The following is a 27865-nucleotide window of genomic DNA, read 5'->3' on the forward strand; positions in this document are numbered from 1 at the left end:
CCATTACTTTTAAATCATGTGTGCTTGCGACGGCTGACGACTTGTTCCTCATACGTAATTATTCTACTTTCTTCTACCTCCTAGACTGTATGCCAAACATACCGTTTCAACTTCATAACGTGCGGAGAGGTCTAACTTAAGTTGCTTGTATTAAACTTTTGAACACTCTTCATACTTCTAAAAATATTACCACTTAAAAGCGCACATTTTAACATGGAGGTCAATGGCGACAAAGATGCAATTTTTGTAACGTTGCTGCGGGCCAAAAAAGAGCTAGCTTGCTGCCTAGCAACGTTCTTGTCTCTAGCTAGCTCCATAGGATGCCTCCCTCCAGCTAAATCACTCGCAAGCCAGGAATAAAATACAAACACGCAATTTCTGACTAAATGCAAAGTTTTCATCAGCCTACACAAGTTTTTATGGCTTAGTGGTCATGACAACGCCTCCACCCCACCAGGCCAGGGTTCAAGTCCCATCGGTGGCAAAGTAATTTATGAGACGTTTTTAGTATAGAAGATATAGAAATGAGGCCTAGATTGAATACACTGCTCCTCTTTCATCTTTTAAGATAGACACACCAATTCAACACTGCAAGGTATAGTCTGGCTCAACACCGAGTATCTTGGGTTTAAAAGAACACTTCAAACCCACTTTTCATTGTTCTGACTTGAAGATCTCTGGAAGGTTTCTCACTATGTAAACGTGTGCAGCAGCTGCAAAAGGAGAAACAGCGCCTCCCTTTTCACATATAGTGGCCAGAAGTGGCCACTGCAGCCAGTGTCCCCCATAATAATGGCACCGCTCTGCGCCATCTAAATGTGTCACACCTTTTTACTGGTTTTCCCTATCTCTTACTTTCTCTTACTTTAAAAAGTAGGTATATACATTATATTTACTGTTGGGTTAGTTAGGTAGGTATGGCTTTTAGTAGACTGAGAGCCGGTTTCACAGACAGGGCTTAAGCCTAGTCCCAGACTAAAATGCCTGTTTGAGCTGGTTGAACTCAAAGCGACTTGCACAGATTTATCTTAACATAGTCGTAGATTTAACCTGTTCTGGATTAAACAAAGCAAGAGGGAGGATTAGAGCTACTCTAGGACTAAATTGAAGCTAGTTTGAGGCCTACTCCTGGCTTCATCTAAACCCCGTCTGTGAAGCCGGCCCTGAATAGTCTAGTCTAGTCACTTGGAGTTAGGAACACCAAACCAACGTCGGAATTATTGTTGAAATAAAATCCTTCTTTCACTGACTCTGATGGTTCGTCGGGTGGTTGTCCCTTTTTGACGGGCGTCAATCTTGCAAAAATGTTAATTGTAAAGTCACTTAATAGCAAGTGAAGGGAGTTAGCGAGCTAACTTTGACCAAATCCCGAGTTGGGAGCTAAAGTTAGTTCGCTAACTCTCGGCCTTAGCTCACTTCGTAGTAGTTGAAAAGCAGTTTATTTATTGTTTGCGAGGCACATTTAGCTAGCTTGATGCCCAAAGAAGGGGGCAGCCACACAACGAACCATCAGTCAGTGAAAGAAGGACTTGATCACAAACGACTCTAGTACCTGTCCATAGTACTACAACGAGGAGGATGCTGTCTGGCTAAGCTGCCCGAAAGCCTGTTTCTACTAGCTCACAGGAATCCAGACAGCATTGTGCAGGTGAAGAGGATTGCTTTGGCCCTCGGTGGTTGTTATCGCTCCATTAAAACATCCCTTTATTGAACCAAGGCCAGTAAACATCTCTCATGACAGAATGCCAGTGAGCAAGGCCAACCCAACTTCCACCAGAATGAAGAGGTGCGCTTCTGTATAAGATCCACTCACAATCTGTCCTGGCCTTTACTTGGAGACGAGCCCCCCTCTGCTGGCCATTTATGGTACTGCTGTCTAAGCACAGACGTGTTTGTCAATGCAACCAAACCAGATACATCATAGAACTGTTTGGCAAAGCTCTTAGTGTGCATTTGATCGTCAATTATATTTGTTGACAATGTTTTGTTGTTTTTCCTCCAGGCTAATTTCGCACCCTTCTCATTGAAGCCCATCACAACTGAATTGGGAATTTTTTAAGCATGATTAATATGCTTTATTATGATTATATATTGTTTATATACACTCACACAACACTTTATTAGGAACTGTATGTGCAAATATACATGGCCAAATAAAATAATTCTGACTCTGATTCTGATTCTGATTAGTATAGTGTTCTTAATAAAGTCCTCGGTGAGAGTATATATATATAATTGATTAGATATATTGATTATATATTGTTTGATCATTCGATAGATTTTTATTCTAATCATGAAATGATCATTATCATTCACTTGATTTCTGATCAACCTCCCAACAATGAACGAGTTGTGTATTTAAATCTATGAGACTGAATTCCTTTGGAGAGAATTTGTGCTGGAAGGAAGACGTACAACTCAGGCCTTCTCTGTCTGCTTTACTGTGATGCTGCATTTCTAACAGTGTGTTTAGATTCTGACAGACTGTCCACTGGTGGGTGTTATTTCACTGAAATATTGCACGTTCAGTTAGTGCATCTACCAGTAGCCTACACCAAAGAAGTGTGGGACTTCTTAGCATTCTGGGGTAACGTTGCTTACGGCTAATATCAGAGTGCATTGTGGTATACGAGGAGACTAGGTTCTAAGGGAGCAAGAAACACACAGCAAGTGGTCCCCCAAGGAACCTTTGTTCAGAAACTGCTCGACAACGACCTCATGTTCTTAATTATATCATAAAACAAATGTGTTGCCTCACTAATGTGACATATATCAAGTTGATTCAAGTGGTTTTGTTGCCTGTAGTCTGAACAGGGAGGCGTGTTGGGACCAACCTCAAACGGTTACCTCAGGGAAGCCTGTCAATCAAACACTGAGAGCTGAACATATCTCTATGTGTGATTGTTTGATTGTATATTGTGTATTGTATTGTTATGACTGTATTATTTGATTCCTATCCATTCCACTGCACTGTAGAGAGGTAGCTCGTATTAAGCATTACATTTACAGCTGTGTCCTGTGCATATGATAAAAATCAATAAACTTTTTTTTTTATTTCTAAATACTACTAAACAATACAGCACTTCACAGGGTGTGAAACTATTGGCGGAGTGAGTTGCTTGAAATGTGCTGACGGCTTCATCTGGCTTCAAGACCTGTCCCAACAACACGCAAACCGTCTCTGCTGTGGTTTTATCAGCCTTCTGTATCTCTCTCTCTGTCCCCTCTGATTGGCTCTGCTATCAGACCATCTCTCCCTGCTCTACATCTTTCAACCTGCTCTCAGCCAATCGCGTGCAGAGGAGCTCCCAGGAGCGTCTCACAGCGGCTGATTGACAGGGCACTTTGGCCCCCTGCTGGGAGGGATTGTTGACTGGCCCAGGGGGCGAGGTCAGAGGTCAACGTCTGGAGAAAAGATGGAGGCTGGGCTAAGAGACCGAGGTAACAAAAGGAGGCTAATTTTAGTCCATAGTGTGAGGCCGGCTGTTGCCAGACAACATGAACTGACTGACACCCTGGTCCTGTTCCTTACTCTTACTTACACAAGTGTGTGTGTGTGTGTGTGTGTGTGTGTGTGTGTGTGTGTGCATGTGTGTGAAAAAGAGACCTTGGTCTCAGTGGTGAAGAATGCAATTAGTAGTAATTTGTACAATAATCACTATTAGTGGTTGAAAAAACTGAAGCGTTTATTGATGTTCTGTAGCTACTTGATACCATAGCTGCCCACCTGCATTACCTGCTGCTCACCAACACTGACTGTCTGCATCAATCACACACACACACACACACACACACACACCCTACCATCACTGTTGCTATTTTTTTACTGTATTATATTGCTCACTTTATCCAACACTAGTTGCCTTATTGACACTTCTGCTGATTACACTTCTCACCTTGTGTGTTGTTATTGTATTGTTATTCTCACTTCCTGATAATTGCACTGTTGAGAGGAAGCTGGCAGAGTAACCTATCCTGTACATATGACCAATCACATGAGACCACTTGTGAAGCCCATCCTATTGGAATTGTGTCGTAGGCTGCTTACATTTGCCCCTGTCACCATTTGGTCATGTGTCCAGCACTATTTTGAGAAGCAGAATTGTATAGTAATTACATTATCAATTTAGGCTATTTCTGCTGTTGTTAATGTTTTATGAACATGAAACTTGGTTATCTAAGCTATATTGCGTGAGTTGTCTGTTCCCTGCAGCAACGAGATGCTATAAGCAGGATCCAAACAGAGAGCATGTTCCCTGTGTGTTCTGCATGCAGGACAGGTAGACATGGATGATACTCCTGCTCAGTCCTCATGGACTAATTGAGCCTTCTGAAGGTCTTCTTGAGGGTCCTCTGTTTGGGCCTTTTTACTGTGTGTGTGTGTGTGTGTGTGTGTACATACTTACATGTGTGTGTGTGTGTGTGTGTACATACTTACGTGTGTGTGCGTGTGTATGTACATACTTACATGTGTGTGTGCATGCGTGTGTGCGCGTGCATGCATGTGTGTGTGTGTGCGTGCATGCATGCGTGTGTGTGCGTGCATGCATGCATGCATGTGTGTGTGTGTGTATTTAAGGAGAGCCTATAGATTGCCCTGGTCTGCGTGTGATCCTGGTAATTGGGATTCATTACCAGCGTCATGTGACCAGGAGTGTGTGTTCAGCGCTGTCGTGCTGCCTGGAACTCTTCTCTCAGTCGCAGCGTTGCATGTTGGGACATGTTCACCGTCGCTCCGGGGACACTGGTGGAGGACGGCCTCATTGTGACGCATGGAACTGAATCAAACACGTGTCTGATACCGTTCCTCATTCCCTCCCACGCACTACAATGAGCCCGTCCTCCGATTTCTACCTCGGCCAGCCTCCCCTGGTAGGAAGCTCCTCATGGGTAACCGTTTTCTGTCGATTTATTAATTTTACCTTTAGTTTAGATGCATTTAGAAGCATTTAGACATGATATGGAGATGATTCAGTTCAGAAACAGACTGAGGTCCTGGAGCTTGTTTCCTTCCCGTCTCTCCAGCTCTGGCGTGTCTCTCTGCCGTGTCTCTCTGGTGTGTCTGTCTCCCCCTGTGTACGACGCCTCACTTCAAAGAGCTCCTGTCATATTCTGCTGTCCTACATTTCTGACAACTCAGACTTGGTGAACACATGCAGGTGGCTGAGACTGCTGTGCACTGCCATCAGGGGCGTGGATCAGTAGCAGATCTGTGTGTTAGTGTCTGTTTGTGTGTGTGTGTTTGTGTGTGTGTGCACGCACTCCAGGGGAGGCTGGTGGAGGTAGAAACTGGAGGACGGGCTCATTGTAACACGCCGGAAAACAAAACGAGGAATACCATCAAATACATACTGCATGCCCGTCCTCTGATTTCTACCTCCGCCAGCCTCCCCCTGGTGCACGTGCTCAGGTGGTGGTTACGTAACGTCCTGGCGTGCTACCCTAACCTCGCGGTGGCTGCAACGCTGCAGCACTTTCCTACAGTCGTTTTGACCTAAACCAGATCGCTCTCCAACCGCCCGTACATACACACACAGGGACACGTCACACTGCCACAAACCTACAAACCTGTCCTCACAGACAGGAGGCGGCACACCGCCGGTACATCTTAACCAAGGGCTGGTGGTGTGCTGTAGAGGAATGTATATGGGTCATTCCCTTGAGGAACAGTAATCCTAGGTTTAGACTAATTTACTCTCACTCGGACTCTTCCTGTTTGGCTGGGCTGATGGCAACAAGCATAATGACCTCATCAGAGTACGTGGTCATTGGCCTAGGGACCCTCCATCACTTGACCAATCACAGATTGATTTGGTGACGTTAGCTTTAAAGGCCGCTCAGGTTGGAACGAGGAGGCGGGCTCAAGCGGCTGCTGACGTCAAGACCAGCCCGCGGAGCGCTGTGATTGGCTGGATTAGCTAATGTAAAGAACAAGAAAGAAAATATCCCAGTAATAAGAAGTATGAAAGCAAAGGAAAATGTTGACATAAAAAAACAGACGTTGATGTTTTTATGGTCCCTCGTCCCCCTGTGTGTCACTATAGCTTCGTCTCACTGAACATCACACGTTAAGGATGTGTTTTTCTATCTCTTAAATGTTTCCTTCAGTTGCCTCCTCTGTCTGCTGGTCATAAGCCACAGGTTGTAGGTTTTTTTTTAGTTTTTTTTACTACAAGTTCTCTTACATTACCACAACTGCGACCTCGGGCGTCGGACAACACACACTCCTAAATGACCCTTTAATAAGCCGTCCTCTCCCGCGCCGACGTCCGTGTGCGTGTTTGGAAATTGGCGACGAGCTATTTTTCCTCCTTCGGCCCGCCTACTCCTTGTCACCAGACCTCCCCTGCACGCCTATTGGACGCCGCAGCCTCGGTCCTAAACAGCTGTTTCGTGTTTTCCCACACCACCATTCGACTAAACGGTGTGTCAATCAAATTTACTTTGACATCTAGCTCCTCCCTCGCCGTTGGACTCGTGACGCCTATTGGCTACTGTACCCATCAGTGTGCTCTGATTGGTCGCCTGTACGAGTTGTCAAGGCTTTGGGCTTCATTCACCATTTTGCGACTGTAGCGTAGAGTGTACAGAGCAGGAGTTTTTCCTCCTTTTAAGTTGCTTTACTGAAGAAAGATAACGTAAGAGCCCGTTATTTGTCAATCTTGTACGACCGACTATTCTATACCCTTTTTCTACTGACTCAATAAATAGCTGCATTGAAAAGAATTGTTCTGGTGAGTAAAGCCTACAAACCTTTCTTCTGCAGCACTGCAGTATGATGTTTTGCTTTTCTCGAGCCGCTACGCTTTAGACGTTGGCCACAACAAACAGTCTTGGTTATAATAGTGTAATAACATGTTGTCTGTGTATAATGTGTTGTTGAAATGATGAAATGGAGGATTGGGTGTCTCACTTTTGAGAAGGGAGCGGTGCGGGGTGATAGTCAGCCTAAAACTTTTCTCCCAGAAAATATTCAACGCCATAACTGCCATTAAGAGTCAGACTTCCTACAACTGCTGTTCTTCCGTGCCGACTGAAGGCTTGACGCCTGGACGCGTTTACGGTCCTTTACGGAGCCGTTCTCTCCTCTTACATCTGTGGCTTCTGGACTGTCCTTCATAGGGCTGCTGGGCCTTGTTTCTACTTTGTAGCCACACTGACTTTTTATTGTAACTTACTGTAAAATGTTGCATTTTCCACTCGCAGTGGTGATGCAGTCGGTGTTGCTACTATTTTACAACGACTGTCACTGTCGGATTCGCTACATAACGACTTTGCCTGCTGTCGAGCGATGTGAAGTAGCCTACAGATTGTACAATTTATAGGTGTTGTCTGTTAGCATTACTTTTGATATAAGATGCATTGCGTGCGTCGGGACGATATTTTTTACTAATATCATTTAGGCAGTCCTAGAAATGTTTCATTTCCCGTGATAATATGCTTGAGTAAGGATTGTTGTAAGCGGCCTAGTGTCGTCGGGCCTGCGTCAGTGGACTTCTGGGCCTGTGCTGTAGTAAGCTGATAGTACTACGGCCAGTAAGAGGGCTTGACACACATACGGTACTATTCAGCAAAACTAACACTGACGACATTCTTCCTATCGTTTGCATTTTACAGTACACCATTTTAGGGTCGGTGTAGTTTGTATTCAGTCAACATTCAGCGAAAGTGAGGTGTAAGTTAGACGTTGACCGGCTTACTATACATTCTCCAGTCACAATCGAGTGTATTAAAGTAGCCTTACTGTTGTGACAAATATATGAAGTCTGCTACACCACGATATTAGTGTGCATCCCCCAAATAATGACCGTTATAACATGCTAATAACCTAGCATACTTAGCAACATTGATCAGTATTTGCGTGTTACATTTGACACCTCCAAACATGAATAGGATGTTTTTCTTACATTTAATGCGAGGGAAAGTTGTTTGGCGCCTCCGTGTTGGACGGTGTCGGAGTGGACGAGTCTCCTCAACACCGAGCACCTCGAAAGAGAGACCACTCTGTGTCAGGATGGGATGGGTGAATAATCTCCATGTCTCATTCACGTTATTGACATGTTCACACACGGCGCTGCGAACTGTTTGTATTTCTATGTGCTCTGTCACAACAGAATGCAATTAGAACATTGATTTGATGCAGGACATCTCGATAAATCAAATTCATTGTCCTAAGGACATGTTTAGACATGTATCAGTGTTACAGACATCCAGTCCCCTTTGGATAAAGCGAAAGTCACACGCTCGACTAGAGATCCTCGTCTCTGTCTGCTCTGTGTTTGTGGTTTGCTTGATCACAATGACAGGAAATTTGTTGAATCATGATGTTGTTGTGTGTTCAGAAACTCTGAGGTTTTAAAGAAACTGCCGGGACAAATGACCCATAATGTAATGTAAGCAGTGACACACGCATGCACACACACACACACACACACACACACACACACACACACACACACACACACACACACACACACACACACACACACACACACACACACACACACTACTTGCAGTGGCAACAACCAAACTAACTTGTTGGTTTTGAGGGTTAGGAAAGGGTTGTTCTTTGCCACTTGAATAGGTTGGCAACATGGATGCTTCTCTCTTGCAGATGTCAAGACACTGGTATGAAATCAAAGTAGAAACGAGAGAGAGGGAGAGAGAGAGAGAGAGAGAAAGAGAGAGAGAGTAAAGAGAGAGAGAGAGAGAGGGAGTAAAGAGAGAGAGAGAGGGAGAGAGAGAGAGAGAGAGTAAAGAGAGGGAGAGAGAGGGAGTAAAGAGAGAGAGAGAGAGAGGGAGTAAAGAGAGAGAGAGAGAGGGAGTAAAGAGAGAGAGAGAGAGAGGGAGGGAGTAAAGAGAGGGAGAGAGAGAGAGAGGGAGTAAAGAGAGGGAGTAAAGAGAGAGAGAGAGGGAGTAAAGAGAGAGAGAGAGAGGGAGTAAAGAGAGGGAGTAAAGAGAGAGAGAGAGGGAGTAAAGAGAGAGAGAGGGAGTAAAGAGAGAGAGAGAGAGAAAGAGAGAGGGAGTAGAGAGAGGGAGTAAAGAGAGAGAGAGAGAGAGGGAGTAAAGAGAGAGAGAGAGAGAAAGAGAGAGGGAGTAAAGAGAGGGAGTAAAGAGAGAGAGAGAGGGAGTAAAGAGAGAGAGAGAGGGAGTAAAGAGAGGGAGTAAAGAGAGAGAGAGAGGGAGTAAAGAGAGAGAGAGAGAGGGAGTAAAGAGAGAGAGAGAGAGAAAGAGAGAGGGAGTAAAGAGAGGGAGAGAGGGAGTAAAGAGAGAGAGAGAGAGAGGGAGTAAAGAGAGAGAGAGAGAGAGAGAGGGGTAATGAAGTGGCAGGAAGTTAGGTAATGGCCCATAACAGGAAGTGCAGACAGTAGGATTGGTTTAGCAGTGGAATAGATAAAGGTCAGGGCAGAGAGAGCAACGGGCAAACGACAGATTCACAAATGTGAGTGAACAAGGAATTCCCCCGCCTCCACTGTCCCAGCCAAGAAACCAGAGTGTGTGTGTGCGTGTGTGTGCGTATGTGTGCGTGTGTGTGAGTGCGTGTCTGTGTGTATGTGTGCGTGTGTGTGCGTGTCTGTGCGTATGTGTGCGTGTGTGTGTCTGTGCGTGTGTGTGTGTGTGTGTGTGCGTGTGTGTGTGAGCTCAGACTTGTCTGGGCAAGCACTTCTCAATGTGCTCTCTTCACTATTCTGCTGTACTATGGGGTGATATTGCATTACATTATATTGTTTCGTTTTCATTTCGTTTTTATTGTTAGTTTTAAGTTATTGCATATGGTGTTATGTATGATTGTATGTAATAGACCACACGATGTCATTTTTACGTTATTAATTAATGAGTATGATTTATTTTTATCCAAAACTAATATCCAATACCTCTTAAAATATTTCATATGCAGCCTAATTCGAGTGGAAAATGAATTACGATCCCACGCATTTTGAAGGGGAATTAGATTTGTTTTGTTTTAAATGAGCATGGTTAGCTTTAACATGCTGCTACCTGTCCAGTCAATAGCCTTTGTATGTGTCACAATGCCCCGGCCACATGAGTGATCCACCGGTCATTCTCTGCTCTGTTTCAGGTCTGGAATAAGGCGGAAAGAGCTGGAGAAACAGAACAAGGAACGGGACGGGATGAGACAGAGAGGGACAGGAAGAGCAGGAAAATAGAGGGAGAGAGAGAGAGAAGGCTTGGGAGGAACCCCCTCGAAGGCCGGAGGACTCTTGGAAAACAAAAAATAAAAACACAAATGCAAAGATGAAGCCAATCAAGAAGCAAGGCCGGCGCCCCGCCCCCTCCCCCCCCTCCACGCGCTCCCCCCCCTCCACGCGGGCCAAGGGCGGGAAACGGCGGGCGGCGGGGGACAACGGCCTGGACCCCGACAAGAGAGACTCAGACGAGCAGCACTACGTCTCCCCCAAGAGCCAGACCTCCTCCCCCTCAGAGACCTCTCCCCCGCCCTGCGCCGACCCGGACCGCGAGGCCCACAGGGAGGGTCCGAGGGTCCCAGAGGCGGCGGCGGAGGTGGTGGAGGCGCCAGGGAAGCCTGAGGAGCGGCCCGGCAGCACCAGGTCTCTGGGCCACAGCGACAGCAGCAGCAGCGCGGCCAGCGCCAACAACAGCCCCAACCCCTCGTCCAATCGCAAGACCGCCACCTTCAAGGCCCGCGTGCCCAAGAAGAAGTACACCTCGGAGCACTGCGCCGGGAACCACGGCAACCCGGCCACGCCCCCGCAGAGCAGCGGCGTCCACGGCGGCGGTGGAGGTAGTCAGGTGACGGGTCCGGTCTCCGTGGGGAGTGATGGCGGCTCCCACACGCCCGACACCAACAGCCAGATGAGGAGACCAGTGGAAGAGTACGCCCCTAGACCCCCGCAGGACAGCACCCCCCCCGGCCCCCCCCCGGCCATCTGGGAGGACCGGGGGGAGAGGGGGGCGCCAGAGGGGGAGGTGGACCCCAGCCCCATGCGCTGCTCCTCCACCGACACTGCCAGCGAACACTCGGCCGACCTGGAGGTCAGCGACCCTCCGCCCCCGCCGCGCCCCACCTGCCTCAGCAACCCTGCCGACACACACAACAACCACGCCCTGGTGCTAGCTAACGTCCCGCCCAACCCCCCCACCATGGCCCAGAGCCTGCCTGACGCCCTGGCCGACGCCCTGGCCAAGGGCCTGAAGAACCAGCGGGTGCTAGCCAGGCAGGCCAGGAGGGTCAGCCAGGAGGCTGGGGAGGGCGAGGGGAGGAGGGGGGGCATGGACTCTGTGTTCCGGGCGGGCGTGGTGCGGAGGGTCAGCGGGGAGCAGGGCAGCCTGGAGGTCCAGCTGAACGGGGAGAAGCCTCTGTGCCGCTACCCGTTCCGCGAGGGGCCGCAGGGGGCCGTGGACATCATCCTGGACGCCCCCCCACCAGGCGCCCAGCCCGTGCCAGTCGGCACCCACGTTTGCGTACCCTTCGGGGGCGCCGAGGACGGAGGCGAGGGGCCGCGGCAGTGGTACCGAGAGGGCCTGGTCACCCAGGTGGACACCCACCCCGCCGTTGCCAACCCCTACCGCGTGCTGCTGTGTGTGGACAGGGGGGCGCTCCCTGGGGACGAGGAGGGGGACGGCAGGGGGCCGGACGCCACGCAGGCCGTGTGGGTGTCCCGCCAGAGTCTCCGCCTGCTGGTGCCCCCCTGGGACCTGGACCTGCCTGGGGGGGGGCCGGAGGGGGGCGAGGCCGAGAGGGGCCGGGAGAGGGAGAGAGAGAGGGAGAGAGAGAGGGAGTGTGACCGGGACGAGATGGAGGTGGAGCAGGAGCTGTGTCGACTCAGCCACGGGATGGTGCTGAGCGCAGGGGTGGCGGGGTCCGTGCTGGGGAGGGGGCTGGTGCTCCCCGGGACGGCACCCCCCTCCTCGTCCTCCTCCACGGTCAGCTCCCCGGTCACCCCGGCCTCGGTGCTCAGCCTGCTGCCTGGGAGGGACCGGGACAAGGACCTGGAGAGGGAGAGGGAGAGGGAGAGGGAGAGGGAGAGGGAGAGGGAGCTCCAGAGGAAACAGGAGCGGGACAGAGAGAGGCCCAAACACCACCCCTTCATGCCCCTGACCCCCGAGGAGGACATCGAGGTGTCCCACTTCAGCATGGTCCCCCTGGGGGTGGCGGTGGCCGGGGGGGCCAAGGCCCTGGGGGTCTCCCAGCACCGGCACATCCTCTCCAAGCCCCCCGGCTACCTCAGCCCCCACCTGTCTGTGGTCCGGGGGATGGGCACCCCCATGGGCGCCCACCTGGCCCCCCTTCCCCACCCCCTTCCCCACCCCCACCCCCACCCCCCTCCCTCACCCGTGCTACTGGGCCTGGAGTCAGCCACGGCCACCATCATCGCCACCCCCCAGCTGCCCCCTCTGCCCCCCACCGCCTCCTCCACCACCACCTCCTCCTCGCGGGGGTCCCTGGATAAGAAGCCCTCAGCCAGCTCCACCGGCGGCGGGGGAGGGGGGGGCTCGGGCTCCGGGTCGGGGTCGGGGTCGGCCTCGCGCTCCCGGACCCCCCTGACGGCCGCCCAGCAGAAGTACAAGAAGGGCGATGTGGTTTGCACGCCCACGGGGATCCGCAAGAAGTTCAACGGCAAGCAGTGGCGAAGGCTGTGCTCCCGGGAGGGCTGCTCCAAGGAGTCCCAGAGGAGGGGCTACTGCTCCCGCCACCTGTCCATGCGCACCAAGGAGATGGAGGCCAGCGGAGGCGGGGGAGGTGGGAGAGACAGGGGAGGTGCCAGCAGCACTGGGACCCTCACCCCGTCCGACCTGAGGCTGGGGGGGGGCCGGACCAGTTCGGAGTTCGACTGGGACGAGACGTCGCGGGACAGCAGCGAGGCCAGCAGTCGGGGGGATTCGCGCCCCCGTCTGGTCCTGCCCTCCCTCCTGCCCCAGGACCTGTCCCGCTTCGACTTTGACGAGTGCGAGGCGGCCACCATGCTGGTGTCCCTGGGCAGCTCCCGCTCTGTGACGCCCTCCTTCTCGCCCGTCTCCAATCAGTCGCCCTTCTCCCCCGCCCCCTCCCCCTCGCCCTCCCCGCTCTTCGGCTTCCGCCCGGCCACCTTCAGCCCCATCGCCGCCCCGCCCCAGTCCCTCACGCCCCGCCGCCACCGCCACCTCAGCGGCACTAAGATGGCCGCCGTGCCGGGCCTGGTGGAGAGGGAGCGCCATTTCTCGGGTATCGTGCCAACCTTCCAGACCAACCTCACCTTCACCGTGCCCATGAGCCCCAGCAAGCGCAAGCCGGACGCCCTGCCCCCTCCGCTGATGCCCGCCACCACCGACTACGCCACCAAGCAGTCCGACCCCCAACTGGTGTGCGACCCCGCCCTCGGCCTCGGCCCCGCCTCCTTCCGCGTCCTCTCCCCCCAGGGCCAGCCCCCCGGCGCCGCCCCCTCCTTCCCCCGCCCCCGCAGCTCCACCGGCCGGCCCCCGTCCTCCGCCGCCTCCACCCCTCCCCCCATGCTGGTGTCCCCCACCCCCCCCTCCCCCCTGCCCCTGGAGCCCGGCCCACGCCGCATCGTCCCCCTGCGTGACTCCCCCGTCATTGTACGAAACCCGGACGTCCCGCTGGCCAAGTTCTCAGATGGCCCCCTGGGGGGGAGGCGGGGGGGGGAGGGGGGGAGGCGGTCCCGGGAGCTCAGCCAGCCCGCCCACCTCTCCACCGCCGGCCTCCAGGCGCCCGTGCCCATCAACGGCGCAACCGCCACCAATGGGGCGGTCCTTCTTCGTAACCCCGCCTCCACCCTGGTGCTGGTGACCTCCTCCCAGTCCCTGACCCCCCCGGGCGTGGCGGGTCACCCCACGCACTCCGGCCCCGCCCCCAGCGGACCCGTTTCCAGCTCCACCTGCGGCCCGGCCTCCGGTGCCGGCTCGGGGGGGAGGGAGCGGGAGAGGAAGCCCGGGGGGCACCAGGATGGGGCGGGGGAGGCCCTGCCCCAGCCTGTGGCCTGCCACCCCTCCCCCACCGCCCTGCTGCCCCTCATCCTGCCAGCCGACTCCCCCCACCCCGCCCCCCGCAAGGACATCATCATGGGACGGCCTGGGACAGGTGAGAACCACGGGAGGGACGGTGGAGGCTGGAGGGGAGGCTGGCGGAGGTAGAAATCGGAGGACGGGCTCATTGTAATGCATGGAACGGAATGAGGAGTGTTTTCAAACACGACCTCTGATTTCTACCTCCGCCAACCTCCCCTGCAGCAAAAGGATAAGGGAATGGAGAAGAGGTAGATTATTATCAGGGAGAGGGAGTGTTTAATTCAACATTTCTACGTGGCGTTATGGAAGGTGCATGTGTGGGTGGACGTGAGTCAGGGGTCACCTTCATAGTCAGGAATAACGCCACGAAATAAACATGTGACCTGGGTGTGGGTCTGGATGGAGGTCTGGAACTTTAAAGAGGGAGAATATTTACATGTCTAGACATGCAAGGTTGTAGAGAGATGGGAGGACACACACACACACACACACACACACACAGTCAGACAGGCAGATAGTTACACACACACACACACACACACACACACACACACACACACAGTCAGACAGACAAACAAACACAGTCAGACAGACACACACACACACACACACACACACACAAACAAACCTCTCAATAGCAGACAGTTATTCAGTCTCAGGCAGAGTGCCAGCGGTCCAATGGGTTGCCTCCTGTACTGAACTGACAAAGACCATCGTACTGCAGTGTTGTCATGGATACTTTGTACTTAGAATTAGTCCCTGTTAGCTCTGGAGTGCCTTTGAGCCCCCCACAGACACACACACACACACACACACACACACACACACACACAGACATTCTTTGGCAAGTGTCTTATAGATGGTCTACAGACGCATGAATTATCAACAATCTATCAACTGTACCTCTGTTGATATGACTAACCTCTTAGATTTAGATGTATAGTTAGTTAGTTAGTTAGTTAGTTATTTAGTTAGTTAGTTAGTTAGTTAGTTAATAGATCATTAGCTTGTTGATATGAGAACCTCCTAGGGTTAGGGTTAGGGTGGGCACACCAGCGCCAGGTGTATTCTGCTAAGATGGGCACACCAGCGCCAGGTGTATTCTGCCTCTGCTCGATCCACTTGAATGCAGCTTCTTCATACTGATTACTTAAAATATGAATCTATAAATAATAACATGAGTATTTCCATAGATTAAGGGTTTCAGTCTGTCGGTTTCTCTGTCAGCTTGATAATTGGCTTTTGGAGTATAACCATAGCAACCGTAGAGTCTCTCTTAACACTCATTGCAATTAATGTAAGTTTGAAAGCGTACATCTTAAAAAGCGTATATCTTCAAAGCGTATCAGGTATCAGAAAGGTGTGTGCATATCTTGTGAGGTATGTTAGTCTGCTGTCTCTCTCTTAACAGATGAAAGAGGAGGAATGTTTGAAACATCCTCAGGGTGACCACTGAAACCCATATGGCTGCAAGAAGCCATACCAGGGGTCCAAGCCAGGACACAATATCACACCACATACTTCACAGGGCCTTAAAGGGGAAATTTGCCTGAAATCCATTTTCACGTGTATTTCTGGTCAATCCATAATGCGTAATGTCTCAAACTATCACCATTTGGTGTGCAGCTGCACCACAGCTGTTGATACGCGAGGTCTGTGTTTACTCCCGAAAAAAATACCACCAGTAAATACTCCAGAAGTAAATACACTGACTGAGACACATTTCACATGAGTGTTGCCTGCAAGCACACTAAATATAGATGTGAATATTGATATTGATTGATCACTATTGAGTGATATTGATGTTGACAAGTTGCAAAGTTCATCCAGTAGTTTTAGAAAGGTACTGTTGACACCAGACATGGACCCTGAATGAAGGATAGTGAGATGTCCCGCCTCTTCCTCTTCCTCCCTCAGTCTGGACCAATGTGGAGCCCCGCTCAGTGCCAGTGTTCCCCTGGCATTCATTGGTCCCTTTCCTGGAGCCCAGCCAATCAGGTGCACCCGCCCAGCCTACGGATGGCCAGCAGCTTGTCAATCAGAGCAAAGGTGACTCTCTCCTCCTCCTCCTCCATCTCCTCCATCCTCCCTCCCTCCCTCCTCCCTCCTCCGTCCTCCCTCCCACCTCCCTCCTTCTCCTCCTCCTCCCTCCTCCCTCCTCCCTCCTCCTCCTCCCTCCTCCCTCCTCCCTCCTCCCTCCTCCCTGACTAGAGGGTAAATTATAGGGTAAGTGATTAGGGGGTAAATGAGAGCGTAAATGATTAGGGGGTAAATGAGAGGGTATATGAGGGTAAATGATGTCTCCTGTCCCAGAGCCGCGCTGCGGGGTGGCCCTGGTGAGTGACGGGCGGACGGGGCCCCCAGACGTGGAGAGAGGGTCCCCGTCACGCCCGCCCCCCTCCACAGAAAACCCCTCCGTGGCGAGGGGCGGGGCCGACAGCGAGACGGAGAGCGACACTGACGACCCGTAAGTACACTGTGATGATGTCATCTGTTTAAAGGGACAATGCACAATCATTAGGTTAAAACATTGTTAGCGTGGAGCACCGCGTCAAACTTGGCCTTCATTAAGCCAACGGAAAGACCGGCGAAAAAAGGACGGCCCACAGCCATTGGCTATACCTCCCATCAATCACCTCCCACAACACTCTTCTCTGGCAGTTGATGAGTTAAAAACGGACTAAAGCAAAAACACTTTGGGTTCCCAGTCCATCGCCGCCAGACGACATTCTCTGACTTCCTCTTGCTCGGTTCAGTCTGCCATGTTGAGCTTGGCAGAAACGGGTTCTTCCCCTTCTTCTCCCCCCAGGTTCTTCCCGGGGGTGACCAGCGACCCGGCCCCGCCCACGGGTCCCATTAAGAGGCGTACTCAGTCCCTCAGCGCCCTGCCCAAAGACGGAGACCGCAAGGTGAGCGCTGTCCTACACACTCTCTCTTCCTGTGTTGTTCTGTGTTCTTTCAGGGGAGGCTGATGGAGGTAGAAATCGGAGGACGGGCCTCATTGTAGTGCATGGGATGGAATGACGGCCCCTGGTATCTTTCTCAATGTGACTGCCTGTGTCTCACACCAACTCCCTCTCCCCCTCCCCTCCCCTCCCTCCCTCCCTCCCTCCCTCCCTCTCCCCTCCCTCCCTCCCTCTCCCCTCCCTCCCCTCCCCTCCCTCCCTCCCTCCCTCCAGAGAGAGAAGGACCACATCCGCAGGCCCATGAATGCGTTTATGATCTTCAGTAAGCGCCACCGGGCCCTGGTCCACCAGCGCCACCCCAACCAGGACAACCGGACCGTCAGTAAGATCCTGGGGGAGTGGTGGTACGCCCTGGGGGGCAAGGAGAAGCAGAAGTACCACGACCTGGCCTTCCAGGTAAGGCCACCAGGGGGCAGCAACACACACACACACACACACACACACACACACACACACACACACACACACACACACACACACACACACACACACATGAGTTGGTTAGGATTCCCACTTGGGCTGTGGGGGAGAAGAATAATAAAACGGGAGATTCATTCTCTCTTTCTTTTTTTTTCTGTCTGTCGTTGTCTTTCTCTCTCCCTCCCTCTCTCTCCCTTCCTCTCTCTCTCTCTCTCTCTCTCCCTCTCTCTCTCTCTCTCTCTCTCTCTCCCTCTCTCTCTCTCTCCCCCTCACCCCCCCAGGTGAAGGAGGCCCACTTCAAGGCCCACCCAGACTGGAAGTGGTGTAACAAGGACAGAAGGAAATCTTTGTCGGAGGGCCGCGGGGCCCCCGGGACCAAGGAGGCCCGGGAGAGGAGCATGTCTGAGAGCACAGGTGTGTGTGTGTGTGTGTGTGTGTGTGTGTGTGTGTGTGTGTGTGTCTGTCTGCCTGCCGTAAACGGTGTGTTTGTGTTCAAACGAGTACGTTGTGAGCAGGGGAGGCCGGTGGAGGCGGAGGTCGAAATCGGAGGACGGGTCCGTCCTCCGATTTCTACCTCCGCCAGCCTCTACTGATGCTGATCTGTTTTTGACTGACCCTCTCTCCCTCCTCTCTTCCTCCTCAGAGCCCCAGTGTGTGTCGGGGGGTGCGGAGGTGAAGGCTGGGGGGGGGGCTGGGTGGTCGGGGGGCGGGGGGGGCCGCGGGGGCATGTCCTATGGCGGCCAGCCCCCCCGGCCCAGAGCCTTCTCCCAGAGTGCCGTTCACAGCCTGGAGAGACGGGAGAGGGACAGAGAGATGGACAAGGTACCTACCTCCTCTCCTCCTCTCCTCTCTCCTCCTCTCCTCTCCTCTCCTCCTCTCCTCTCCTCTCCTCCTCTCCTCTCCTCTCTTCTCCTCCCCTCTCCTCTCCTCTCCTCTCCTCTCCTCTCCTCTCCTCTCCTCTCCTCTCCTCTCCTCTCCTCCGTACATCTGTCTATCTCCTCTCCTCCTTTGTCACCTTTCTCTCTCTCCACGTTCACTTCCTTCCTTCCTCGCGTCCCCTCTTTCTTTCTTTCATCCTGTCTTTCTCTATCGTGATGACTGTGGAGATGACTCTGTTCTCTCCCCCCCCTCCTCCCCCCCCCCCCCCTCAGTTGTGTCGGGAGGGGTCAGGCCCGTTCCGCGGCCGCCCCCCCCCTCTCTCTCTGGCCCAGCGCGGGGCAAGCGAGGACGTGACCAGCGATGAGGAGAGGATGGTCATCTGTGAGGAGGAGGGGGACGATGACGTCATGGGTGAGGTCACAGTACACACACACACACACACACACACACACACACACACACACACACACACCTACACACGCACATGCACACACACACACACACACTCACAGTGACGCTGGCATCGCCGCCACCATCTTCATTGTCACACGGGTCACATGACTGCAGGTGTTTGGTCACATGACTGCAGGTGTTTGGTAGCTGAGAGAACATTCCTTGTCACCATGTTTTTAATGTTCATTGAGTCATTCAGCCCCGCGGGGGAATAAAGTCGCCCAAACTGTCAACATTCTAGAGTGCCAAGGGTGAATTTATTCACCAACAATGCATAAATGATGATCCTTCATTTTGTAGCCAATCAGAGTGTTGTTGCTTGTTAAACACCACATAGAACACTTGGCACTCTGGTGGGGAATGTTCTGGAACTCTTCGGCAGTTGGTGACTGTGTGTTTCCTGTTTCCTGTTGTCAGAGGACTCGTGTCCTGACTCCATCGACCTGAAGTGTAAGGAGAGGGTGACGGACAGTGACGAGGACGAGCCAGACGGACAGGTACAGGTGCCCTGCAGGGACAATTCTAGTCTGTCTGTCCTTCTGTGACTCAGCGATATCCCAGGGTTCTCCCCAGTATGTTTAAACAGCGTGGTGTTGGATCGCATCATCAAAACCCAGACTCACGATTATTCACGTGAACATGAGCCAAAAAATACTGCTAAAACCGCTGAATTCACAGAGGAACATCAGAACAATGCTGTCGGCGATCAAAGATAGTTACTCTATCATTACTAAATATATCGTTTAATAAAGATAGTTACTCTGTCGTTACTAAATATATGGTTTAATTTGGAAATATTGGCATAGTGGCGCTGCCAAGTTCACAGCATGGCGCAGAAACTCTCTTCTGTTCTTCTGAGAACTCTGACATCATATTATGGAGACGCCATTTTGTGGATATAATATTATGTGTCTCTTATCATTTTTAATCGACCCCAACGTTGAGAATCAATGCACTGGAGAGTAGTAACCTCTTCTCTCCCTTCTCTCTCTCTCTCTCTCTCTCTCTCTCTCCCTCCCTCTTCTCTCTCTCTCTCTTTCTCCCTCCCCTCTCTCTCTCTCTTTCTCCCTCCCTCTTCGCTCTCTCTCTCTCTCCCCCTCCCCCCTCCTCCCTCTTCTCTCTCCCCCCTCCTCCCCCCTCCAGCTGGGTTTCCAGCCAGTGGTCCGCTCCCCCCTCCCCTCCACCAGCGGGGGAGACGGCTCAGAGAGGAAGAGAAAGAGAGGGATGGAAGGAGGAGAGGAGGGAAGCGGAGGAGGATCCACAAGGGGGCTAGAAGAAGGAGGAGGAGGGGGAGGAGGGCATGTTCCCTCCATCTCCGTTCCGGGGTTAAGCTATAGCCCCCTGACCCCCGCTCCTGGGTTTGGTCTGACCCATGTCCTGGGGCCGGTCCGCATGGCCCCCACCCTCCTGACCAACGTGGTACGGCCCATAACCAGCACGCCTACCCCCATCGCCAGCAAGCCAATGGAAGGGTCCGCCCTCGGCGACAAGAGGACCACTCTTCTGATTGGAGGAGGAGCAGGAGGAGGCGGGCCTATCACAGCAGGGGGTGGGTACCTGTCTTCCTCTTCCCCCAATCCTGTTAGTGTGGGCGGGGCGGGGGCGGGGCCAGGGGGGCTGGTGACCAGCCTAGTAGTGGGAGGAGCTTTCCCTGCCCCGCCCACCAGTCAGCTTCTCACCCCGCCCCCGCCTCTCTCCTGCCCCGCCCCCAGCGCCATGCCCCTCCCCCTGCTGCAGCCCCAGCTCCTCCCCCTGACCTTGGCTACGCCTCTTGGCGGTGCCACGCCCGTCACGTATATCCTGCCCACCCTGAGCCCCGCCCCCCAGCCGCCCCAGCAGCCAACCAGCGTCCTCACGCTGCCCTCCCAAGTCTCCCTGGCCAATGGGATGCACTCGGGGGCGGGACTAAGATATGCAGCAGTCCCAGCTGTGGGAGGGGTCAGCCCTGGAGCCAGAGGTGAGACGGAGACGCGTGATTGGCCAACGGGGATAGACAATGGGAGGGGTCACGGGGCTATTGGTTGTAGATGGGGGGCTGATTCTGGAATGACATCACTCAAATCTAATCAATCAGTTCTCTTTGTTCTTGGAACAGGAATGTGTTTGTGTTTGTGTTGGTCTTCTGTTGATGGTCGCGTGGTTCTGGTGTATTTATAGGGAGGATTTCTCACCTTGTGTGATCATGAGTTACTGATGTCTACTCAGTCTGCCTCAATTGCTCTCTCTCTCTCTCCCCCTCTCTCTCCCTCTCTCTCTCCCCCTCTCTCTCCCCCTCTCTCTCTCTCTCTCTCCCTCTCTCTCTCTCCCTCTCTCTCCCCCCCCTCTCTCTCTCTCTCTCTCCCTCTCTCTCCCTCTCTCTCTCTCTCCCCCCCCCCTCTCTCTCTCTCTCCCCCTTTCTCACTCTCTCTCTGTTCTCTCTCTCTCTCTCCCCCTCTCTCATCAGTTCGGGCACAGTCTCCAGTGTTGCAGAGCAACATGTTGGTTCCCATGGCAACACTGCGGACCGGCTCCACCCCTCCTCATCCCATCTCCCTGGTGGCTCCGCCCCTTCCTGTGCAGAACGGCACTCAGCCAGGAAGCAAGGTACAGGGAGCTGCTGCTGCTGCGTGTGATAATGATAACAGTTTGGTTTTATTCAAATGTTATTTTAGGTATGTGGCTGACCAATTCAATAGAGCCTCTGTGTGTCTGTGTCTGTGTGTGTGTGTGTGTGTGTGTGTGTGTGCGTGTGCGCGTGTGTGCGTGTGCGTGCGTGTGTGTCCGTGTGTGTCCAACACAGATTATCCAGATTGCGCCCATGCCAGTGGTCCAGACAGGAGCAGTGCATTCTGGGAGTCCCTTTCCTGTATCCATGGCGACGGCCACGGTGATGGCCACAGGCTCCGCCCCCCCGCAGACGGTGTTGCTGACATCACCACTGAACACGCCCCCAACAAGGTGCTCACCTCTCACACACATACACACACACACACACACACACACAGACACATACACACACACATATACACACACACACACATACAGGCACATACACATACACACACACACACACACACAGACACATACACACGAATGCACACACACACGCACACACACACCTGACATTATTACTAGTGGCAACTGTCCAACAGGTAAATCATTGGATCTATTGATTGGCTTCAATGCAATTTAGCGATTTTTTGTCATATTTAATTATCCCCCCCCTCATTGGTGGAGACCTGCCTTCCTCCTCGACGCTAACTAAGACTTTACCAACGTAGTGCCCTGACAACGCCACTTAGACAACGCCACTTAGACAACGCCACTTAGCTCAACGTCACGTGTCAGTTACTAGTGTGTGTACAGTGTAGGTGTCAGCTTCCTGTTTGCTCTCTGCCCTACAGGATCACCTACGTCCAATCCACCCCCGGAGTCTCCTCCCCCCTGCCTCTAGTCTCCACGGCAACCGCTCAGGCCACGCCCTCGCCCTGCCCTGCCTACCTTCCGTCACCCCTAGCGACCCTCGGCTTCGCCGCCGCCGCCCCCGCCGGTCAGACCCTGGTTCAGCCAATCGCCACGGGCCAGCCGCCCCTGCTGGCTCTAGCTCCGCCCCACAACGGCCCGTCCCAGCCCCCTCCCCCCCCCTCCTCCGGCCCGGGCGCCACACGCCAGGTCCTCACCGCCCTCTACCCCGCCGCCACCTTCACCCTGGGCACTGGGGTCGTGTCCATGACCACCGTGCCCCCGACAGGGGTCACCGGCTCCCCGTCTCCATCTCCGTTGGACGTCCAGGGGTCACAGGGGTCACCGTCGCAGGGCGCGGCCCAGACCCAAGCTCCCTCCGAGGGGCAGAGCACCAGCCAGGAGGGGCCGGCGGAGTGGGGGGCCGAGGCCCAGGTCAAGAGAGAGATCCTGGGGGAAACGGAGTGTGGAGGACAGGGTAGACCTGGAGCTCACTCCTCCAGCAGCAGCAGCCAGCCAACAGGTAGTTCCAGTATGGACTGTCTTCTCGCCCTCCTCCTCCTCCTCCTCCTCCTCCTCCCTTTCTGTTTCTCCCTCCCATGTGATCTCTCCCTCTCCTTGATCCTTACACCCGTGTGGACAGGGCCCCAGCCAGGGGAGGCTGGCGGAGGTAGAAATCGGAGGACAGGCTCATTGTAATGCGCGGCACGGAATGAGGAAGGGTATCAAACAACATGCATTACAACGAGCCCGTCCTCCGATTTCTGCCTCCGCCAGCCTCCTTCATCCTCTCCTCTCCTTCTCCTCATATTGAGTGTTTGTCTTGTATTTGCCTGGGTTGCTTATTATGATGATATATGTGACTGTGAGCCATAACCCCCTGGTGAGACCTGGTCCTGTCTGTCTGTCCTCCCCAGAAGGAGCAGAAGAAGAGGGTGGTGGAGCCAGACGCATTAAAACAGAGAACCCCAGTGAGGAGTACGGCAGAGAGACGCAACCGGACGTGGAGGGAGAGAGAGAGAGAGGGAGAGAGAGAGAGAGGAGGATAAAGAAGGAGGAGAGAGAGGAGGAGGAGGCCTATGAGCACCACGGCTCAGGAGAGGGGTGCGGGAGGGAGGTGAGGCTGCTGCTGTGATGCCGATTCTAGACATGATGGTGAATTCAGATGTGGGGAATATAGATTTGATTGGAGGTGGAAGCAGAAGATGATTGAAGTGATTTGAAGTCTGGATTTAAATGACAATTATTATTCGACTGATCTCCTCTCTTTCCTTCGATCTCTCTCTCTCTCTCTTTCCTTCTCTCTCTCTCTCTCTCTCTCTCTCTCTCTCTCTCTCTCTCTCCAGGCTGGACAGAGAGACTCCCTCCCTCCTCTGGGTCTGGACCCCCCCCTGCCGCCCCCCCCGAATGACAGAGACAGAGACTCCGCCCCCTCAGCCAAGAAGACCAAGCTCCGCCCTCCTCCGCTCAAAAAGACCCCCGACTCTGTTGACAAGTGAGTGGGCCAATGGGAGCACAGGATACTGTTTTAACATGCACACCACAGCGCTGGTCTTTGTGGGGCTGGGAATGATTTGGGAATACTGGGAATGACTTGAGAATACTGGGAATGATTTGGGACGACTGGGAACGACTTGGGTGTACTCTGTCATCCATGATAAACTGCTTGATTGAAACATTGACAAAATGGGGGGGGGGGGGGGGTAGGTGGACATTTTGGGGGACATTTTGGAATGTGGGAATACTGCGTTCCCGGTCCTAACGGTGGCGGTGTGGCGTCCCTCTCCCGGTGGCAGGGTGCTCTCGGGGGCGTACTTCGAGGAGCGTTTTGCGGAGCTGCCAGAGTTCCGGCCGGGGGAGGTCCTGCCCTCCCCCACCCTGCAGAGCCTGGCCCCCTCCCCCCGCGCCATCCTGGGCAGCTACCGCAAGAAGAGACGCAACTCCACCGACCTGGACTCGTCAGCGGAGGACCCCGGCTCGCCGCGCAGGAAGACCCGCCGTCTGTCCAGCTGCAGCTCCGAGCCCAGCACGCCAAAGAGCGCAGCCAAGTGTGAGGGAGACATCTTCACCTTCGACAGAACTGGTGGGTCAGACCTCCCCCCTACCCTCCCCCCACAACCTCCCCCCTACCCTCCCCCCACAACCTCCCCCCTACCCTCCCCCACAACCTCCCCCCTACCCTACCCTCACATCACAACCTCCCCACTCCCCCCACAACCTCCCCTCTCCCCTCACAACCTCCCCACTCCCCTCACAACCTCCCCCCTACCCTCCCCCCACAACCTCCCCCCTACCCTCCCCTCACAACCTCCCCCCTCCCCTCCCCCACAACCTCCCCCCTACCCTCCCCCCACAACCTCCCCCCTCCCCTCCCCTCCCCTCACAACCTCCCCACTCCCCCCACAACCTCCCCCCTACCCTCCCCTCACATCACAACCTCCCCACTCCCCCCACAACCTCCCCTCTCCCCTCACAACCTCCCCACTCCCCTCACAACCTCCCCCCTCCCCTCCCCTCACAACCTCCCCCCTCCCCTCCCCCTACCCTCCCCTCATAACCCCCCCACCTCCTGAGCCCCTCCTCAGCTGTAACCTCTCTCACTATTTCCTTTTCTCTATTCTCCCGCTTCTTCTCTCTCACTCTTCTCAATCCCACCTCCTCTCCTCCCCCTCTCCTCTCCTCTCCTCCCCCTCTCCTCTCCTCCCTCTGTTCCTAGGTGGTGACAGTGAGGATGCGGTGGGGGAGACGGGCCACTACTCGTCCCTGAGGAGGACTCTGGACCAGCGCCGGGCCCTGGTCATGCAGCTGTTCCAGGAAAACGGCTTCTTCCCCTCAGGTACAACACCTCACACACATCTGGCTCTCCCATTGGCCCGCAAAGCAGTATCCCTCCCTCTCATTGGTCAACGACTGTTGTTATACAGCGGTTACATCCGACCGAGCATTCTGATTGGCCGAGGAGGGCTACATCCAATCACACCTCCCAAAAAACAAATGTGATTCTCAGTTGCGTTTTTGGACAATGAGGAGGAGAGATATCAGCCTTGTTGAACATGTTGAACATGTCTGATACGCTTGTAGAAATCACCACCGTTCTAGAACACTCTCTCTCTCTCACACACACACACACACACACACTCATAGTTATACGATAGTAATACTGTTTTGCAATGCTGATTCTAAAAAGTCCCCCCCCCCCCCCTTCAGCCCAGGCCACGGCTGCCTTCCAGGGCCGTTACTCAGACACCTTCCCCACCAAGGTGTGTCTGCAGCTGAAGATCCGCGAGGTGAGGCAGAAGATCATGCAGACGGCCACGCCTGGATCCTCCGAGCCCGGGGCGTCGACCGGAGACTCCGCCTCTAGCCAGGGCTCCACCAATCCCCAGGCCAGGGACAACGGCGCAGGAGCAGAGCCAGGAGAAAGAGGGCGGAGCCCCGAGGAGCCCAGGAGCGAATCGTAGAAGAGGAAGTGGATAAAAGATAAGAGTGACCCGCAGCATGTCCTCGTATCCGTAGTAACAGGACTCCTCCCTCTCTGTCGCGCCACCACCGTTCTAGAACCCTCTCAGCACATTGGTAGTTTGTAGGTTGACACAGAAAGTCTGTGGTACACTTAGTTTCACACACACACACACACACACACACACACACACACACACACACACACAGACACACAGACACGCACACAGACACGCACATGCACACAAACACACAGACACTCACATTCACACGCACACACACAGACACGCACACACGCGCACACACACGCATACATTCACATTCACATGCACACACACAGACACACACACACACACTCACATTCACACACACACACAGACACGCACACACACGCACATGCACGCACACACACACACACACACCACCAACTCAGACTGTTACTTTTGGATGGCAGTCCTTAGCCCTGTCCACCAGACCGAACACACAGCACTTTGTCAGGGGTGCAGAAGCAGCAGGCCGGCCCCCCCAGCCCGTGACTGACCCCCCCTCCACTCTTCAGCACAGTGGGGGGGGGGGGGGTCTAACTCCACAGCCCCTCTATGCTGCAAACCAGACAGCACTGAACTGGACCCCCACGGCACACACACATGCACACACACACACACACACACACACACACACACACACACACACACACACACACACACACACACACAGTCAGTCAACACTCGCCTGACCAAGCCATTGGCCTGCACAGTTTTTAGAGATTGTAGAAAATGACTCAAACAAGGAATACCATTCGCTTCCGGAACAGGAAGCGGGACTCAGCGTGACCAATCCCACATGGCCAATCGGTTGTTGCCATTATTGACAGACTGGGCTCCTATTGGCTGGAGACAGCATTGTACATTGGGGGTGTGTCCCCCTCCTGTGGAAACCATTCAGAGGTTTGTAAAGACTGAAGCGTCGAGGAAATGACATGGCAACAAACTCAACATTGATTGGCTTTCACTTAGCACAGAGAAAAGCGGGACGAGACGTTTCATTGGCCGCCGTCGCCGGGACGGAGGCTGCAGACACAGAGAGCAGGAAATGACAAAATGGCCGCCACCGGCCCTCAGCGAACCTTCGACACAAGCAAAAGTAGATTTGTAAACAACTTCTAGAAGTCACCCAGTGGATAGCTGCTTTCTCTCGTATTGTTGATGTGGAAAATAACTAGTTTTATGTGGCCTGTTTCTCTCTTGTGGCTCTCAATGGTGTTTCTCCAGCATAAACTTTAAAAAGGGGTTAAAAAAAACAAAAAAAACAGCCCATGGCCCCTCTTTGAAATGTTCCTTCTGGGCCACCGCCCCTCCCTTGACTCTCCTGCTATGTAGAGGAGGGGGCAGGGAGTTTGTTTTTAAACATTGAAATCAGGTGTTTGCACAATGTGTGGTCTCTCGGCTGCAATTTAAATCAGGAAAGTATTGTTTTTAGAGATTGTTTAATAGATAATAACCGTGTTCGATGTAATCGATCTCCCTCTTCCACTCAGAGACCCTTTCCCCCCTTCCCTTTGCTTCCCCTCCCTCCCTCCCTCCCTGCCCCCTCTCTCAAGTGTTGGTAGAAAGTGCCCTTAAGCACTGGTCCGGGTCAGTTCTGTCATGTAGCTCAGGATGGTTCTGGTTAGGGTTTGGTTCAGGGAAAGCAGATCCTAGACCAGCCCTGTGGAGGCCTCCCTCCTCCCTCTGACACTTTAGTTTTCCTCAAATGGTGCAATAGTAGGACTTATGGAATGGGTGGGTGGGTGGGGGGTGGGGGGGTGGGGGATATGGGTCTGTGCCATAGACATTTACAGTACAGTCAGAAGACCCATGGTAGTAACTATGGTATCAGAAGCATTCTGAGAAATGATTATTGATGAAACGGAGCATAACTAACTAAAGTCAAAGAAATTAATATAGCACTTTTGCCTCTTCGCTTGTTTGTTGAAGAGTGGGGTTAGTTATGGGTATACCTTTATTTCTCTGTATACAGTTGGATGTATGAAAAATATATATTTCCATATGTGCATATAGATGTGTGTGTGTTTGCGCAAATGCATGTGTGGACTCAGCAAACCCCTTGATTTCATTCACATACCAATAACACAATAAGACATTATCAATATTTTTTTCTTCTAATATTCTAGAGGCAGTATTTTTATCGTCACCAGGACTACGATGAGCAATCTTGACGATTATCGAATGAGATTCATGATCTAACGCGAACAATTTATC

At 53.3% G+C, this 27865-nt stretch overlaps 1 protein-coding gene across 2 annotated transcripts; it reads left to right on the forward strand.

Annotated features, from left to right (window-relative positions):
- The first annotated feature begins 6587 nt into the window (after positions 1-6587).
- On the forward strand, positions 6588-27386 carry cica (capicua transcriptional repressor a). Of its 2 annotated transcripts, none has more exons than XM_083680937.1 (19): positions 6588-6734; positions 10082-14059; positions 15904-16035; positions 16300-16453; positions 16796-16895; positions 17166-17348; positions 17654-17786; positions 18016-18194; positions 18524-18662; positions 19122-19201; positions 19848-20661; positions 21148-21287; positions 21484-21641; positions 22088-22668; positions 23063-23262; positions 23492-23640; positions 23942-24228; positions 24862-24981; positions 25353-27386. In XM_083680937.1, the coding sequence occupies exons 2-19, from the start codon at positions 10258-10260 to the stop codon at positions 25604-25606; spliced, it is 7605 nt and encodes a 2534-aa protein (XP_083537063.1). In that variant the 5' UTR covers positions 6588-6734; positions 10082-10257; the 3' UTR covers positions 25607-27386. The 2 variants fall into 2 exon arrangements, with proteins under 2 accessions (XP_083537063.1, XP_083537064.1); XM_083680938.1 differs by having other exon boundaries at positions 19848-20253.
- The last annotated feature ends 479 nt before the right edge of the window (positions 27387-27865 follow it).

This window comes from Argentina silus, assembly GCF_951799395.1.
Source record: "Argentina silus genome assembly, chromosome: 11".
Classification (NCBI taxonomy): Eukaryota; Metazoa; Chordata; class Actinopteri; order Argentiniformes; family Argentinidae; genus Argentina; species Argentina silus.

Excerpts from the sequence above, each read along its gene's own strand:
- cica (XM_083680937.1), top strand. The coding sequence starts at position 10,258 with ATGAAGCCAATCAAGAAGCAAGGCCGGCGCCCCGCCCCCTCCCCCCCC. Across the intron at positions 16,036-16,299 it reads GCTTGTCAATCAGAGCAAAG|AGCCGCGCTGCGGGGTGGCC; the intron begins GTGACTCTCTCC and ends CTCCTGTCCCAG. Across the intron at positions 17,349-17,653 it reads ACCACGACCTGGCCTTCCAG|GTGAAGGAGGCCCACTTCAA; the intron begins GTAAGGCCACCA and ends TCACCCCCCCAG.